Genomic DNA, 18,356 nt, shown 5'->3' with positions numbered 1-18,356 from the left:
TATAGAAAGAAACAAGATTTGAGAGTTGACTGGGCTTCCAAAGGAGAAGAAAGCCATAAGTGTCAGATGGATTTTCAAGGTGAATTTAAAGTTATATGGATCAATTGGAAAATACAAAGCAAGGTTAGTAGCAAGAGGAATTCTAAATAAACCTGGACTAGATTACTTGAAAGTGTTTGCATGTGTAGCTAGACATGAAACAATCAGATTAATGATTGATATAGCTGCTAATGGAAATTGTCATTTGAAGGTGTTGATGAATGAGTTTGAGATGATTGATCTGGGAAATATGATATATTTTCTAGGAATGGAGATTCGGTACTCTGAGAAGGATATCATTTTGCATCAGCTAAAGAATGAACTTGAGATTCTGAAGAGATTTGAGCTAACAAATTACAAGATTGCAATCACCTATGCTGAGATAAATCACAAGCTGGATTATGATGTTGAGGGTGATGATGTAAATACTACAACTTTTAAATAGTTAGTTGGCTCATTGAGGTATCTGTGTAACATCAAACCTAACATCTATTATGCAGTTGGGATGGTGAGTAGGTTTATGAATAAACCAAAGTGGTTGCATTACCAAGTTATTGTCAGGATATTGAGGTACATTAAAGGGACTCTTAGGTATGGAGTGTTGTTCCCTTCTAGTGTAAAATCTGACTCAGAGCTAATATGTTATTCAGACTCTGATTGATGTGGATACATAGTTGACAAAATAAGTATTTCTGGATATTTTTTCAAGTATCTAGAAAGTCTTATCTCTTGGTGCTCCAAGAAGCAACCAGTGGTTGTATTGTCAATCCGTGAAGTTGAGTATATTGCATATGCTTTATCTACGTGTCAAGCTATTTGACTTATAAATTTGTTGCAGGATCTAAAGATCAAAGTGAACAAGCCTGTGAAGCTGATGATTGACAACAAATCAGCCATAAGTCTTGTCAAAAATTCAGTCTTGCATGGAAGAAGCAAACATATTGACATAAAGTTTCATTTTCTGTGAAATTAAGTTCAGAGTAGAGTGTTAGAAGTTGTGCATTGTAGCACTCAGAAGCAACTTGCAGATGTTCTTATTAAAGCTATCAAGACTGAACATTTTATCCACTTGAGAGACGAAATTGGTGTTATAGAATTTAATTAGCTGAATATGAATTAAGGGATGGTGTTAGAAGTAATTCATATTCAGAAGTAGTGTTCTGACTCATAAGTAAAAGTTTCTGAGGTTGCAGTTCCAAAAGTGTGTTTTAGCTTTTGGGTTTCTAGTTTAGCTTTTAGTAGTGCCTACATGGCAATTTAGTTTGTGTATTTAAACAAGTTTGTAACTAGTTTTTTTATAACGTGAATAAAGTTTCTCTCTCCTTCAAAGTTTGTTACAACCGTTTTCTCTCTCTTCTTCCATCTTCATCTTCATCTTTATTTTCATCTTCCTCATCTTGTGCTCCAATAGATGCTTAGTTTGAGTTTTAAACACCACAACAAAATGTAGTCTTTGGTTATATTAGGGATTTGAATAATTGTGTCTGGAGAACGTTTTTCTATTTTTCCATTCAAAATAGTTCGTTGAAAGAGTTTTTTATTTTCCCGTTCAAAATAGTTTGTTGAGAGAGTTTGTAATTTTTCCCACCAAATATGTAATTGAGAGAAGATTTACAATTTTCCTTTCAAAATTTATAATTGAGACACGGTTTGCAATTTTTCCATTTAAAAATTGCAATTCGAAGAGTTTACAATTTTCTCCTTAAAAATTGCAATTTAATGAGAGAGTTTATGATTTTGTTTTGTAAACATTAGAAATTGAATAATTAATTTGTGAGTTTTGATTTTAAATTTTTACTTGTTTTTCTTCTTTTATGGATGTGTTTTCGTGTGCGTCTTTATTTGTTATTTTTCAAATACGATGTAGTTATACTCGGCTTAAAGGATTAACCTCTCCGATTAGAGTGTTTTAACTAGACATGACAACGGGGCGGGTTGAAGACGAATTTTACCTCCCTAATTCAGAATCTGAATTCCAAAACAATTCACGTTTCTCGCCTCAATCTCATCGGAGATGGAGAATTAAAACTCAAATCCGTCCCAAACTGGTTCAGATTGAGTTCAAGTATTTCCGTTCTGCTATCATATACTTAGTAAAATCAATTTTTTTAATAAAAATATTTATTTTTTCAAAATCAAATTACATTAGAAATAATAACATAAATTTTTTTAAAAAAGTTTTATGCATACATTTCAAATAATTTAAATAATAAATACAAATTAAAATATCAAAATATGAATCACATATTTAATATTTTAAATAATCTAAATTAATAAAGTATATAATAAAATAAATGTAGAAGGTTCAAGGATGAGTTTGGAATGCCCCCATTATCCGATCCATTTTTATATTTTATATTTGGAAAAATCTAAACTCAAATTTAAATTTAATTAAAATAGATTTTCTCCGTCAAATTCGAACAAATTCGAACGAGTTATATGAATATGAATATAGTAAGTCTAGTTTTAACTACTTAGGTAATACAACAAAATTGTTAATGAGTAGTCTAAATGCTATGAATATTTTTGTGTGCGCTTAAATTTTTTTCTTTCTTGTTGGAATCCTTATTCTGTTTTTGTCTCTCAGTAATTTTTTAATTAATCAAATAGGAAAAATAAGTGATCTTGATATGTTGATATATAGATGGAACTACTAATGCCTTTATCAAGATGAGACTAATGTAAACCATTGCTTTTCTGTTAGTATATAAAAAGAGTCTAGTTTAAGGAATGATTAAAGGCATGCAATCGTAATTCCTTTTTCTTTTGTGTGTATATGCTTTGTTTTTCCTTTTGACTAAAAAGACGATTTTGTTATGACTTTATTAGTTACTATCTATCACGTCATATACCATACCATACCATACCATAGTGTACTAAACAACAACAATAATATATGTGTTTTGTTTCCCTCCTTAATTATCATTCCCTCCATAATTTTCATGTTCTCACTCAAATGGTTATCATGCAATGTTGGATGCTTCTCTTTTCAAATGAAAGCGACACATCAACTTTTAAGATTTTAACCCAAATCTCCAGCCAATTTTAGAGTTTACCTTTTACCATATTGTGATTGGAAGTAAAGTGATGTAAATATCATTACATATCTGAAAAAGATATTAGGTATGTAAAGTGTTAATCACCACCATTCTAAAACAATAAACATATTATATTCATCAAAACTCAAAAATATAACCTTGAGTTGAAATTGTTAAATGAAATTCAATTAATAATAAATTATTCAATAAAACTTAAATATAATTGTGACAAAGACTATTACTTATCATTTCTACGATTGAGTTCTAAAAATTTAGAATGCGTTTGTTTTAATTTTGATGATTAGTTTTATTGAATTTTTTCTTCTCTTAAATCATTAAATTGGTCTTGACATGTTATCTCACACTTTGTGTGGATGAGTATCAAAATTGAGTTATATGTAGTTTCGATTGATCTTTATTGTTTGTTCTGATATTGTATAGTATTGGAAATTCACCACAATCTATGGAGAATTTCAATCAATCTTGATGAACAAGATTGTTATCACTCACACAATAACAATGAAAAAAGAAGAACAATGGAGAAAGAAAGTAAATAACGGTGAAGGAGAAGAGTAATAAAATTCTGCAGAGCTTCTCTCTACCCTCAAACTGTGAAAAACTTCTTATTCACTTTGCAACTGCAAAATACTATGAATTATAATGTTATGAATACTTTATTCACTTCATTACAAGAATAAGGGTTACTCCATCTATTTATAGATTTAGGTTAACTTGGACTTCAAGGCAAAAACCCAAAATTATAAAAGTCCAAAATAGCTAACACTACTAAAATAGGCATAAGTCGAAATCCTGTGTAAAGCAACATGCTTCGACACTTCGACACACTAACACAACTCAACATACTAGGTAGTTCGATACTTCATTGTTTTGTCGAGCAACCTGCTTCGACACAAGAAATTACAATCCAACACACCACTTAATTCATTGTGTCTAAGCTATCTACATTCATCATATCTCTTAGTCTTCTGAACACTTCGACTTGCACTCTCTTCGTCATGATGTCTGCAATTTGATTCTTAGTTATGCAGTGTTCCACATTCATCTTTCCATCTGCTACCTGCTCTCGAAGATAATGGAACCTCATTTCGATGTGCTTGCTTCGATAATGTGCTATCGGATTCTTCGCCAAATTGATAGCTGACATGTTGTCGATCATCATGGTAATTCTCCATGATTATTCGTTGTTATCTCTTCGACCATATTCACCATCCACGTTGCTTGACATGCACAAAGAGAAGCAGCTATGTATTCTGCTTCGCACGAAGATAATGCCACTACCGGCTCCTTTCTCGAACTTCAAGCAATTGATGCACTACCTAGCATAAACACATAGCCAATTATGGATTTTCGATCCTCAGCATCACTACACCAACTTGAGTCGGTGTATCCCACTAATTTGCATTATTTTCCTTCATTAGCTACAGGAAACAAAATGTCATAGTCGAGAGTTACTTTCAGATACCTTAGTATCCTCTTCACCACTGTTAGATGTGATACCTTTGGCTTCTGCGTGAATCTACACACCATACCTACAATGTATGCTAAGTCAGACCTTGTGTGACAAAGGTATCAAAGTGACCCAATAATTCTTCTATATTGGGTTGGATCGACATCATCTGAATCTGAATCTTTCGACAGTTGTAATCTGGGCTCAGCTGGAGTCGAAGTTGGGTTGCAATCTTGCATCTCAAATATCTTGAGTATTTCACCTACATACCTTCTTTGATGCATCATCAAACCTCTACTACTCTTATAGAATTCGATGCCAAAGAAATATGAAATGTCACTCAGATCTGACATTTTAAATTCCTTGTTGAGATCACCTTTGAAGTCTTCGATCTCCTTCTTGCAACTACATGTTATCAACAAGTCATCGACATAGAGACATAGTATAAGCAATTAACTCTTGCTTCTTCTTACATATACTTCACATTTATATTTGCACTTCACGAATTCCTTCTCCCTTAGAAATCCATCTATCTTCTTGTTCCAAGCTCTTGGAGCTTATTTAAGTCTGTACAGGGCTTTATGCAGCTTGTATACCTTTCTTTCTTCGCCTTGTTTCACAAACCCAACTGGTTATGCAACATAAACTTCTTTTTCTAAGGGGCCACTCAGGAATGCACATTTCACATCCATCTGACACATTTGCCAGTTGTTCATATTTATTAGACAACCAACCAACCTGATTATTCCGATCCTAGCAACGGGTGTAAAAACTTCATCGAATTTGATTCCTTGTTTTTGAAGAAATCCTTTTGCCACAAGTCTTGACTTGTGTCGAGTCACTTCTCCTCTGGGATTCAACTTCACCTTATATACCCACTTCACATTGATTTCCTTCTTGCCTTGAGGCAATTTAACAAGTGACCAATTATTGTTGACTTCGATTGACTTCAGTTCTTCGTTCATTGCTTTCATCAAATTTGAATCTTTCAATGCCTCAACTGCATTAACTGGTTCGACATTTGCATAGAAAGCATAGTGTACCAACTCACCTTCTTCATTGACCACATCATCAAATGTAATCACACATTCTTGCAACGTTGTAGGTATGTGTCTTGTTCTTTGAGGTCTGCTTGGGCCTGCTTCACCTTTGACTTCTTCCTGTCGAACTTTCCTTTTGACTTCACTAGTTAGTTCATCATAAAAGATTCTCACTGAATCCTTTTTAACATTCTCATTCCAATCCAATTCCTTAAGCTCATTTATGATCACGTCCCTACTGATCACCACTTGCTTATTCACCGGGTCGAACAACTTGTATCCTCCAGTCGAATGATATCCTATCAGGATCATCTGACTCGACTTGTCATCAAGTTTTCTTCTTAACTAATATGTCACATGTCTATATGCTATAGATCCAAACACCGTAAGATGACTCAATCTAGGCTTGACACCAGAACAAGATTCTTCTGGCGTGATTCCTTCTAGCTTCTTTTTCGGACATCTGTTCAGGATATATGTCGCAGTCGACACAGATTCTCCCCATAATTCTTTGGGTAGATGCTTTCCTTTCAACATATTTCTTACCATATTCATAATGGTTATATTCTTCCTTTCTTCGACTCCATTCTGCTGTGGAGTGTAGGGTGACACCACCTCATGCCCAATCCCTTCTTTCACACATAATGCATCAAAATCTTTCAACACATATTCTCCACCACTATCAATCCTCAAAATCTTGATCTTTCAACCACTCTCTCTTTTGACCATAGATTTAGACTTGGCAAATACCTCGATCACTTCACTTTTCTTCTTGATCAGGCAAGACCATAATTTTCATATGAAATCATCTATGAGTATAACAAAGTATTTTTACCTCCAATCGAATCCACCTGGAGAGGACCACATACATCAGAGTATATGACTTCAAGAATTGCCTTCGACCTGCTTCCTGCATCTTTCCTGAAGTTGTTCTTATGCTGCTCCGCCTGCATGCATTCTTCACACACTTCGTTTGGAATGTCGATTTCTGGTAATCCTGAAACCATATTTCTTCTCTTCAAATCTCTGATGTCTTTGAAATTGAGATTGCCAAGTCTATAATGCCATATCCATTCATCTCTATTGGCTGTTATTGCAAGGCACTTATGATCCATCATATTTATTTCAATCTTGAAGGTTTTATTTTGAGACATTGGAGCCTTCAATATCAACCTTCCATTTGAGTCGAGAACTCTCATCATCTTGTCTTTGATCAACACCTTGTAGTTCTTTTCGACTAACTGCCTTATGCTGAGCAAATTGCTCTTCATGCCTGGTATGTATAACACATTTGAGGAATTCCTTTCGACTTATGACATACAAGGCCGTTAAAGTAGATTGTTAGGTTTGATGGTCAAATCAGACGTGTTAGTGGATGAGATGCGTATGAGGGATGGACATGAGGAGGTGGTAGTTTTAGAAGGTTGATTGTGTTGTAACTTGGAAGACAAGTTGGTTTGTGGTTGTTGCTCTTTATTGAATAACATTATTTTGCATGCTAATTTGAAAGATAGGTGGTCTTGGAGAAGTGGCATTGATGAACCTTGTTCGATTAAACAAGCTTATTTACTCATTGCTCACAATTGGGGAGATCGAATAAGGTGATCATTCAGAGTCTCTTAATTTCACTTGGAACATATCGATGTTGCAAAAACTTTTTTTATTTGCTTAAAGGTTGCTTTCTGATCACAATCCTACAAAAGACATTTTGTTTCACTGTGATATTTTTCTTCAGAATTCTTACTTGTGCGTCAAGGAATATGGTGTTGAAGAATATTTAAATCATCTCTTCTTTGATTGGACCATGTTTTCATGATGTGTGAGTTGAAGTTTTGAAATGATTATGTCTTTCTTCTACTTTCATATGATGCAATTTCCTATGTTCAACAATTTTATAGGTTATAAATTGTGACCCTTGAAGCCAAAAGATAATTTTAATATCATACAGTTTATTACTATTTGGTTGATTTGAAAAGAGTGAAACAATTAAATTTATAGTAGTAAGGTGTTTTCGACTATTCTGATAGTGGATCAAATTAAGATTAATGTTTGGTGATAACACATAATTAAGGTTAAAAACGTTTTCTACCATTTTTTCTTTGGTGGCATAGTCTTTTAAAGTGACTTAAGATAAATCGTTAAATCGGTTAAGCCTGCATCTCAAATCTCAATCCCATATTCTAGTTTGTCGAAAGCCTTTAGGGTTTTGATCCAGCCTCCTATTTCTAAGATTGTTAAGGAAGTGATATGGAGTCCTCCTCTCCCAAACTAAATCAAGGGTAATTCTAATGGGGCCTCCACCCACAATTTGGCTATAGCTGGTGAGACTTTTCCATAATAGACGGGAGCTCGCTTGGGTAGTTTCTCGTATTTTCTTGGTCAAATTGACTCTTCTTTTGTAGAGATCGTGGGTGCAACTCTCACTATTGAGCATGCTATTGCTTCTCATTGACTTTGCTTTTGGTTAGAAACATACTCAATGCTAGTTATTCACTCCACATCTAACCCGAATTTAATGCCTTGGAGAATTAGAAATTGTTGGTATAACTGTCTCTTGACAACTAGATCTATTTCTTTTTTTGGTCACCCACATTTATAGATCTATTTTTTTTGTCACCCACATTTATAGAGAGGACAATCACTATGGATATATTTTAGTTAACTTAGGTCTATCTTCTAAGAACTATACGTGGTGAGATTATCTTCATTCAAGTGTAATTAATAATTACACTGAGACGAGTTGCCTTGTTTTTGAGACTCTAGTCTAATTCCTCTCATTTTTGTTCATCATTCTTTGTTTATATCATTTGGGCTAGGCACCTTTTTCAAAAAAGAAAGTAACTTAAAATATAATTTTTTAAAATTTTTATTACTGTGTCTTCCAATCAATTAAAACATATTTTTCGTTTCTCTTTTCTTTCTGACCTTGTGTCATAATTGTTTTAATCTACTATTAATTTTTTAACCGTTCCAAACCAAAATTAAATAGAATTTATTTTTTTAGTTTTCACGAACTCTGAAGTATTATAACCTCCATCTTTAAGAATTTTTTTCTTCTTGAGATGATGGGAATTTTGTGATCTCTCCACACTTTACATACTCCATATGTTAGTCAAACAAGGGAGCGGAGTAAAAATATGTTTATACCTACGAAAAAGAAAGGAGAAAATGAGATAATGGTGGGTCCTTTGTGTTTTGCTTAATAAAGTGAAATCCTTTTATATGAAATGGAAGAAAAAGAATAACGGCTCATGATACACTTAACTGTTTTGACAAGAAAATATTGCCAAAGATCTCATTGCAACCGTGTGGGGTCCTCTTCACACTCCTTGGTTTCCCAATCTTCATGCACTAAAATAGAATGTTTACATATCGACAACTTATTTTAACTTTTTTTAAAATGAAAAATCACATTTTCCTATGAATGCATTAAATGATATTTTCTGTCATTTCTAAAATTAAATCGTTTTTATATTTGTAACATTTCTTTATGGGGAGGAGTTCATACTTTTTTTGTTCAAAATCCGGAATTTCTGCCATTTGTATGAAAATTCTCAATATATACTCAACTTCTATTGAGGGAGAGACTCAACATGTTCCTTGATTTAATCAGTATTATATTAGAAAATAACAAAGCATAGTGTAGAAATCTCTATGCTATATTTGATGTATAATGAAAGTATATGAAAATAAAATAATAGAACCGATACAATTCAAAGTATGAACAATTCCTTTGAAGTATAAAAAGGTGATGGTGGCTCTAAGCGTGCATGGAACAGGAAAACTAAAATAATATAATTGACAAACAGTAATCTTTATCTTTGTAATTGATGGTATGTTCGTTCTTAATTATAAGATTCTTTTGATACAAATATGGAAATTAAAAATAAATAAAAAATAGTTAGTTACCACCTCCGTTTTTTATTATACTTTTTCAGAAAATATTTTGTACTATAATATAAATTATTTTATAATATCAATAAATCTTTAATATTATTTTTTTATTATACTTTTAAATATTTATAATTATTTTTATTTTTAATTATGTTAATTTATCTTTCCAATACCATTAATGAAGGACAATTTTATAAAAAATTTCATAATTTTTCCTTTTTATATCACAATTATTACATACGTAAAAGCCACTTATAATAAAAAAACAGAGGGAATATTGTTTTAATTTGATATACAATTTGTACAATTTTACAAAATGGTCTTTTAAAATAAAGAGTCAGCACATATGTTTATAAAAATATTCATTAGTGTCAGTTAAGGTATATTGATAATAAAAGTAATTGTAATATAGATAACATGATAAGATTATAAATGAAAATATTAAAGAAACGGTTGGGATAACTTCTATACTATAGAAGATAATAGAAAATATATTTAAGTGATATATATATATATATATATATATATCCGGAGATTAGTGATTTGACTAGAAGTATGGTCATAAATAGAACATTATGATGAAATCTAATCCATATAATCGACTTAGTCTAGTGGGATAAAACTTGATTGATTGATGTTGTTATTTTTTAAACAAAAACATCCATATTTTATTTCTTATTAGGTGAATTGGTTACAATATGAGCTTTTGACCTATTATTTTAAAGATTTTTATCATATCACCCCACACTTTGAATTGACACCCCATATAAGGGTTGATATTACAATTATACCTTTATTTAAGATTTCCAATTTTTTTGGAAGTATACGAAGTTATCAGATTTTTCATTAGAGTATCGATTTTTGGCAAATTTTTCATTTGAATGAAGAAATATCGAATATTTTGAAAAGTTATCGAATATTTTACAAATTTATGATGAAATACCGAACATTTACAAAATTTCTGATAAAAAATCATGGGAATCTATATAATTCTGGACGAAATACCGGTTTTTCTAAAAAAATCTAGTGCATATATACCATAATTTTTGAAAAAACGGTGCATATATACATGTTTTTTAGAAAAATCTGGTAGCCTATAAGACGTACCGATATTTTGAAATATCCGATACATATTAATTTTCAAAAAAATTTAAAAAAATAGAAAGTGGTGAGTTTTAGAAAAACCCATAAGTTTTTGACATTTTTAACAAACTATATCCGATAAAATATATACATATAATGCAAAAAGTGCTATAATATCAATACAAAACAAATTATATCGACTTCCTAACTTCTTCTTCCCAATGCCTAATATGTCTCGAATATGCTGATTCACATGCTCCTGGTCCTGCACCTTCACTATAGTTTTGTCTCCGTCGATTTGTGACGAGAGGCAACAGACAATTGAGTTTCAATTTTACCTGAACCCAGTGTTTGTTGTCAACAAAGCCAACTACAATAATTTTATGTCTATTCGAAGCTATGCATGGAGGTATCACTAATGGAAAAAATGTGATGTTAAGAATCCTGGACATTAAGACCAATATGACATTATATCTAGAAGCAATACAGTAACCTATATCAGGAATCATAATCCACTTGTCATAACCCTGCACACCCAAGCTAGCTACCACAACACACTTCTAACTTTCAGTACTGTGTCATAGAACACATTGGAATACATTTGATGGTGTTGATAAACTTTAGTATCTAACTGCGTCTGAACCAAAGGCCAAAACTTTTCGCCCCATCCAAGTAAAGTTGCAATAGCACAAAAATCAGAATTTCCATTTTTACCCACAACAACAATGTCATCAATGTATTGATGTCATAAAATAGGAAATTGAAACAAGTAAATATGTTTTGAAGACTGGCTACACGGTTGACTTTCAGTTGGTTTTGTACATGATCTCTTCGTAGTTCGACTTTCCTGTGGGCCCTTAACATACTCCCACTGCGAAGGATCATGATACACACCACTCTCTTAACCCTTTTTACTCTTCTTATTTCCCTTCTTTGGGTTTTACTTCACTGGTGGTGGACACATGGAAGTTATAGATGGATGTGTTAGTTCCCAAACTTTTTTCTTCATCACCATTTGACTTACAATATCCAGTGTATTAAAATAACTCTTCAACACTTCACACTCTTCTTCTAAATCCAATTGTTTCCTAATATCTTCTTGAGCGACCCCATGCCCTTCAATGTATAACTTCTTCCAAATCACATGAATCAATTCTAACGAAATAGGCTCATCTTGTATTTGAAGACCTGCAAACTCACTCGTACAAGGTAATCCATATGTTGTTCTAATGAAGAAACCATGTGTATCTTTGTCACAACCTGTTTTTACCCTTTCCAGCTCCTATCAAATGTGTGGTACACATTTTCTTGAAACGAAGACGTGTAATCTGGAGTATTATGTTGATGCTCAATGTTGGCAATACTTTTTTTAAATGATACTCTGATTGAACCTAATTGCAACTTTAACATGGTGTTCACAACATCCAAACTTCTACATAAATCTCCCTGCTAGATGTCAACATGTTTGTTAGTCTCTAGTGAGCAGACTCAACCCTTATAAACATACATAGAAAAAGGATGTCACTATTTGATACTTAGTAATGTAGCCACCCATATTCAAAGTCACATTGATGTACCTATTCATTTTTATGTTCCCTAAATGAGTGACTCTACAAGTCCAAGCAACAACAAACCTTTATTTATAGGGCGTCAGCCAAGTTTCGTGCACATACTAAAGAAATAAAGAAATATCAGCACATACAACCTAAAAATGCTTCAGGTATACCAAAAACTTAGACTCCCTATTTGAATATATGATGTTGTTCCATATATCCATAACATGTTCATGCATATGTGATTCGACATAATTCTTACACTCGATACCAACTTTTTTTGAAATATGGAACATATACAACATATGAGTTGAGTTAGGAAACACAACTTCCACAAAATTCATCAACGGTAGTTCACGGTCCTTCACCAAAGCTTCGGTAGCAACTTCTGATAAGCAAACAACTATTTCAGCTTCTCTAGTGCTCATGTGAAGTTTTCCTCCATTTCATGTTCCATATAAGAAAATCCAACCAAAAACATCAACTTCATGGATTTAACACCAGCAACTTTAAGTAGTGGTAGCGGTTACTTGTTTGTTTTGTATGTACAGCCAAAAATCAACACCAAATGAAAAATGTTCAACAACTTCACTGAATCAGAATGCGTCCAAAAGATATCAGCAACAACATTTGAATCGTCCTTGTTTCTTGTCTAATACATGTATTTCTCTTCATGAGTAAGACTCAACAGATGTCGCATTTCAGTCAACGAACCTCTTTTGCTCGTCTTGTATGTATATCTTGTCTTATACACCTAGGTAACGCTCGTCAGGTTTTATGGATATCTACCTTTCAAAGCAACAATTATGTATCTAGAATCCATATTGTATTTGGTCATGTCATTCACAAACTTTATTTCATTATCTTTTTAACGATCTAATATGGCGTGGCCATCTAATTCCTTAGCTAGTATATGAATGTGAAACCCATATCAAACTGTGATATTCCAACTGACTTGGCACAGATCTCAGCATACATAGACATTTAACTTTCATACTATAATTGTCATTAGAAGAATTATTGTTTTTGTAGTTTCATCCTCTCTCACAACCCATAATCAATTTGTCTCTCCTCCCTTTGATCCCATTTGTGGTATCATAATAAATAGTATCATGTTCTTTACCAATGGACTATGCTTGTGCTAACACGTTAGATCACGAGGGAAATATCTCTCATTTACAACATATACAAAATAAATTATCAATGTCAGAGATATCGTAAGCCTATTTTAACAAGTTAAAAATTAAAGATGTAAGTAAAATATACAGTGATGAAAAACTATGTAAAATCTGCAAAAGAAGCATCAGGATCTAGATTGCACAAATGAAGTATTTTGGACTACGGATTTTTTACAGCACGAGTTTTTCCAAAAATTCGGAACTTTTCAATGTTTCCCGGATATTTTGAAATATCCTGTAGAAATATTATGAATTTTTTAAAACATGTGGTAAATACTAGTGGCGGAGCCAGATAAAAAAAATTGGGATGACCGCTAACGTAAAATAAAGATTATAAATAAAATGTAAATAGTATTTTAAATAAAACATTAAAGTTAAAATAAATACAAAGTTAATTACTAAAAATTTAAATTACATGACTTAAAACTACCTTAAAGTAATGCTTTACGCGTTCCGAGTGACTTGAAATCGTCAATAATTGACTCCGAACTAATACTTGCACTAATCTCCGTTTCAATATATACTGTCATGCTATCTCCAAGAAACCCATCATCCATCTTGTTTCTCAACTTAGTCTTACTAATTTTCATTGCTGAAAAAGACCTCTCAGTTGTGGCCGTAGAAACGGGAAGAGTCATGATAAGACGAAGTAGTCTATCAATCAAGAAGTAAGTTTCAGTCTGTCCAGATGCAACCAAACATGAACATAGTTCTTGAATAGTTGATAAATTATTCAAGTTTGATGCTTGACGAGCAACAAATAGAAAATGTTGGAGTTGAAATTGCAAATTATTCTTCTCTTGATCACTAAAATCCATAGGATAATATTTTTCAACTAAAGAACAAATAGTATCAATGCTAAAAGCTTTATATCCATCCTTAGAAGATAAAGAACAAGAAAGAGTTAACAAATCCATTGCCTGCTCACTGAATCTGCTATTCAACTCTTGTAACCGTTTGTCAATGATAGTGAAAAAGATTTCAACTTTAAAGTAATGTTGAATTGTGACTTGATTCTCTTCAAGACGGGAGCGTCCAAATCTTGTTGTTGAATGAACATCATTAAGATCAGGAATCTCAATATCATGCTTTTCACAAAAAGATACCACTTTAGTAAACAATATATCCCAACCATTTTCTCTCACACCTTGAATAAGATGTTTTGTTGAACGAACCAAGTCCATATCATTAACTACATCTTGATTTTTTTTTGTAAGGCTTGACAAAGCATGTTTGTTATTCCCATGATTTCTTTCATCAAGTGCAAAATAAATATAAAATCAAATGCCTTCAAGTAATTGTAACAACTATCTGCATCCCCACGTGTAGCATAACTTCCTCTATCTTTTGCATTTTTTTTAAAACTAAACAAGTTGCTTCATACATGTTTATCAAGCTAGAAATTGAATCGTAATGTGATCCCCAACGAGTATCTCTAGCTCGTTTCAATGTACAAACTTGATTTGCACCTTTACTAGTTACAATCTCATCAATCTCTAACAAGTAAGCAATTTCTTCTAATTGGGCAGCTTGTAACTCATCATGACGCTTTGTAGAAGAACAAACAACATTCACAACAAAGATCAGCTTCTCAAAAAATTTATGAACAGGTTTGACTTCTCTTGATGATGTAACTAATGCAAGTTACAATCGATGAGCAAAACAATGAACATAGTATGCATAAGGACAATAAAGAGGGCTTATAAACCATTTCATTCTCCTCTCATATTGCTAGCATCATCATACCCTTGGCCACGAATGTTAGAAACATCAAAGTTATATCGAGAAAGTATATCACATATTGCTTCCTTAAGAGTTAAGGATGTGGTGTCTTTAACATGTGCCACATCAAAAAAACTCTCTTGTATTAAACCAACTTTATCAACAAATCTTAATACAAGAGCCATTTGTTCCTTTTTTTTACTCATCACGAGCTTCATCAACAACAATACAAAATTTGGAATCATCAATTTCCTCACGAATACTCTTTTTCACCCTACCAGAAAGAATTTGCAAGAGCTCTTTTTGAATTTGATGTGAAGTATACTTGTAATTTTGTGGAGCATTTTCCAACACAACTTTTGCAAATTCATCATTGTAGGATGCTAAAAGTTTCAATAACTCAAGAAAGTTACCTTGATTTCTTGATTTGCTACTTTCGTCGTGACCCCTAAAAGCACAAGCTTGTAGTGTTAACCAACGAACAGTGTCAATTGAAGTCTTGAGTCGTAACCGATTATTCATTCTTTGACTTGAACTTTGCACTTGAACAACATTTCTAATATGACCATCTTGATTCAACAAGTCTTGACAAGCTTTCATTGCATTGTTGTGTGGTGAGCAAGGATCCTTCCCTATGTGTTTAAGAAAGGAACAATGTTTTCCATTCCTAACTTTCTTCCAATTTCTAAAACCCATAGAAATAAAGACAAGTGATCCGGGACGTCCACTTGGTTTTTTGCTAAAAAGGTAACATGGTAAGCAATATGCGGCATCTTTGATAACGCGAAAACACATCAGATAAATGCCTTAATTTACACTCAGAAATCACATCATTCCGATTAATATCCCGATTATTACGCAAGTATTCGTGTTGTTTTTGCAGGTATTTGAATCTGCATGCACTAAAGAGCAAAATGAAGAAAAGGAAGAAAAAGAAGAAGAAACAAGTGAAAACGCACAGGAAAAACCAGAAGAACAGAAAATACAGATTCTGCTGCTGTGACGATCGCCACACATTCATGACGCTCGTCACGACCCAGACTATGATGACCATCACAGGCCCATGACGAGCGTCACACGGCCACAAACTGCGCTTTGAAGTAGTTAGCAACAGGCACCCAAAAGTGCCTATATTTCCTCCAACAGACTTTTCCCACGGATTCCACCCTCAAGACCAAGTTTTCCTTGATTTTCTCAACTACCAAGACCTAATGGACACTATATAAAGGACTCAATTGGGAAAAATTGGGGAGGCCTACTTTGATATTTACGCTCTACAATTTAATTTTCAGCTTTCTAGCTTTCAGCATTTTTTCTTTCTTTCCAGCAACCTTGTTTCCGTTTCCTTATTGTATTCGCCATTCTTTTTTATAGTTTCCCTTTTTCCAGTTAGTTTTCCAATTAGCCAAGTAGTAGTTTCCTACATTGGGGAACTACTACACTTTATTTTATTTTAGTAGTAATCTGTATTGAAGAAGCAAAGCCTACCGACTTGTGGAGGACTGCTCAAGTGCTCCAAGAATCGCTATACTCTGTACTTCGAACTCCAGGTTTTTATTGAATTATTATTACTATTGCCCATTTATTGTTATAAGCATGTCTGCCGCAATATTAATCTGTGTATGCCTTGTGTTTGCTTTATTTAATATGTCCGGCTAAACTACCGGTATCGGTATGTAGCAACCTAATTTGATGGGATTTAATAATAACCGGTGAAAACCCTTTTTCTCAAATAACCTTTTAGGCTGAAGTTTTTAATCTAAATTTAATTAACTTTATCACAAAAGCGTGAAAAGCTATTTAACACGATTTTGCCACGAGAGTGGGAAATTAATTAAGGTTAGAACCGACAAACGCGAGAGCGTGAGGCTCGAGCTGGATAGTAAAAATTAGGCATTGAATTTAAAAACAGCGAGAGCACTTTAAAAGCAATTAGAACTTATTTATTTTTAAAAAGTAATTTTGACTTCAAATGGGACAGCGAGAGCGTACATTCTGACTTAAAGTTATAGGCCGAATCAACAATCACGAGAGTGTGAGATAAAGTCTTTTAAATAAACATTTTCTACTGAGAGATATTTGGCATTTAAACTATTCACCGGTGACTTATCAAATCCCTGACGATTAATGCGCTGCATACTGATCCCTTCCACTAATTCTTTCTTAAAACCTAAAATTTCCCTTAGATTTACTTTATTACCCCCGAACTTCTACTAATCAATTCCCTTAGCTAAACATAGTGACGTTAGCAGCACTAGTTTGACCATAGGTCCCTGTGGGATCGATATCTTTTAAAACTAAAGCGACTAGACTGTGCACTTGCAGTCAAGTACCCGACATACTATATTTTATATATAGCCACGACAAGCATCAAGTTTTTGGAGCCGTTGCCGGGGACCTGTTTTAGTCGAATAGTGTGATTCTTTCGTTGCACGGTATAGACTAAGGTAAAAACAAAACAAAAACTAATTTTCTCTCCTTTTCTTTCCCTGATTGTATGTCAAGTACTCGCTCACAAGGCGATAACTTAGCACCACCAATCCCTGAATTAGAACGTTTCCTTTACGTGAGACGCCGAATACACGAATATCAACAAAAATACGGTATTCCAGATATCCCCTGTCCTCCTAAATCAGAAGAAAAACCAAACATGGCTGAAGAAGGAGCCCAGAATCGTCCTCTTAAATACTACGCTACCCCATCTCAACAAGAACCTCATAATAGCATTGTTGCCCCCGCTATTAATCGAAACGATTTCGAGCTGAAACCCTCACTCTTATCAGCCGTCCAACAACATCAATTTGTTGGAAATCCAACAGAGGATTCTAATGAACACCTGACCAAGTTTGTGAAATACGCCGATACTATAAAAGCGAATGGTGTATCTCAAGATGCGATAAGACTGCGCCTTTTTCCCTTTTCACTAAGAGACAGAGCTTGGGCTTGGTTGCAATCCTTGCCCTCGAACTCCGTTACGACATGGGAGGAGCTGAAGAACGTCTTTTTATCCAGATACTTTCCGCCGAGCAAAACTGCTATGCTGAGAGCTCAAATCAACGGATTCAGGCAAAAAGATGTGGAATCTCTCTACGAAGCATGGGAGAGATACAAGGACATGATGAGAATATGTCCACATCACAATCTAGAAGACTGGGTGATCATTCACACGTTTTATAATGGGCTTCTGTATAACATAAGACTTACAATAGACGCTGCCGCAGGCGGTGCACTTATGGATAAGCCATACACCGAAGCCTATCAACTCATTGAAAACATGGCCCAAAACCATTGCCAATGGGGAGGTGAACAAACTCCAGTGGAAAAATCCCAGACTAAGGGTG

At 33.6% G+C, this 18,356-nt stretch overlaps 2 protein-coding genes and 1 non-coding gene across 3 annotated transcripts in view; 1 reads left to right on the top strand and 2 right to left on the bottom strand.

Moving 5' to 3' along the window:
* The first annotated feature begins 211 nt into the window (after nt 1–211).
* LOC127095737 (uncharacterized) lies at nt 212–1,006 on the top strand. Its single transcript, XM_051034384.1, has 2 exons — nt 212–460; nt 878–1,006. Exons 1-2 carry the CDS (start codon nt 212–214, stop codon nt 1,004–1,006), a joined length of 378 nt encoding a protein of 125 aa, XP_050890341.1.
* Nucleotides 1,007–1,185: 179 nt separating this feature from the next.
* The window catches only part of LOC127095736 (pleiotropic drug resistance protein 1), a 61,661-nt gene continuing 44,490 nt past the window's right edge, over nt 1,186–18,356 (bottom strand). Inside the window, exon 9 of the mRNA XM_051034383.1 lies at nt 1,186–1,284. Within this exon, the coding sequence (XP_050890340.1) occupies nt 1,186–1,284 (99 nt within the window). The remainder of the gene's footprint in view (nt 1,285–18,356) is intronic.
* LOC127099880 (small nucleolar RNA R71) lies at nt 18,053–18,159 on the bottom strand. Its single transcript, XR_007794343.1, has one exon. It is a non-coding gene; the product is annotated as a small nucleolar RNA R71 (small nucleolar RNA).

The sequence above is a fragment of the Lathyrus oleraceus genome, chromosome 6, assembly GCF_024323335.1.
Source record: "Lathyrus oleraceus cultivar Zhongwan6 chromosome 6, CAAS_Psat_ZW6_1.0, whole genome shotgun sequence".
Lineage (NCBI taxonomy): Eukaryota > Viridiplantae > Streptophyta > Magnoliopsida > Fabales > Fabaceae > Lathyrus > Lathyrus oleraceus.
This window is presented reverse-complemented; position numbering and strand designations above follow the sequence as displayed.

What these genes read in the sequence shown, in the direction of transcription:
- LOC127095737 (XM_051034384.1), top strand. Translation starts at nt 212, where the DNA reads ATGATTGATATAGCTGCTAATGGAAATTGTCATTTGAAGGTGTTGATG. An exon ending in ATGATGTTGAGGGTGATGAT is followed by an intron (nt 461 to 877) that starts GTAAATACTACA and finishes AATTTGTTGCAG; the next exon opens with GATCTAAAGATCAAAGTGAA.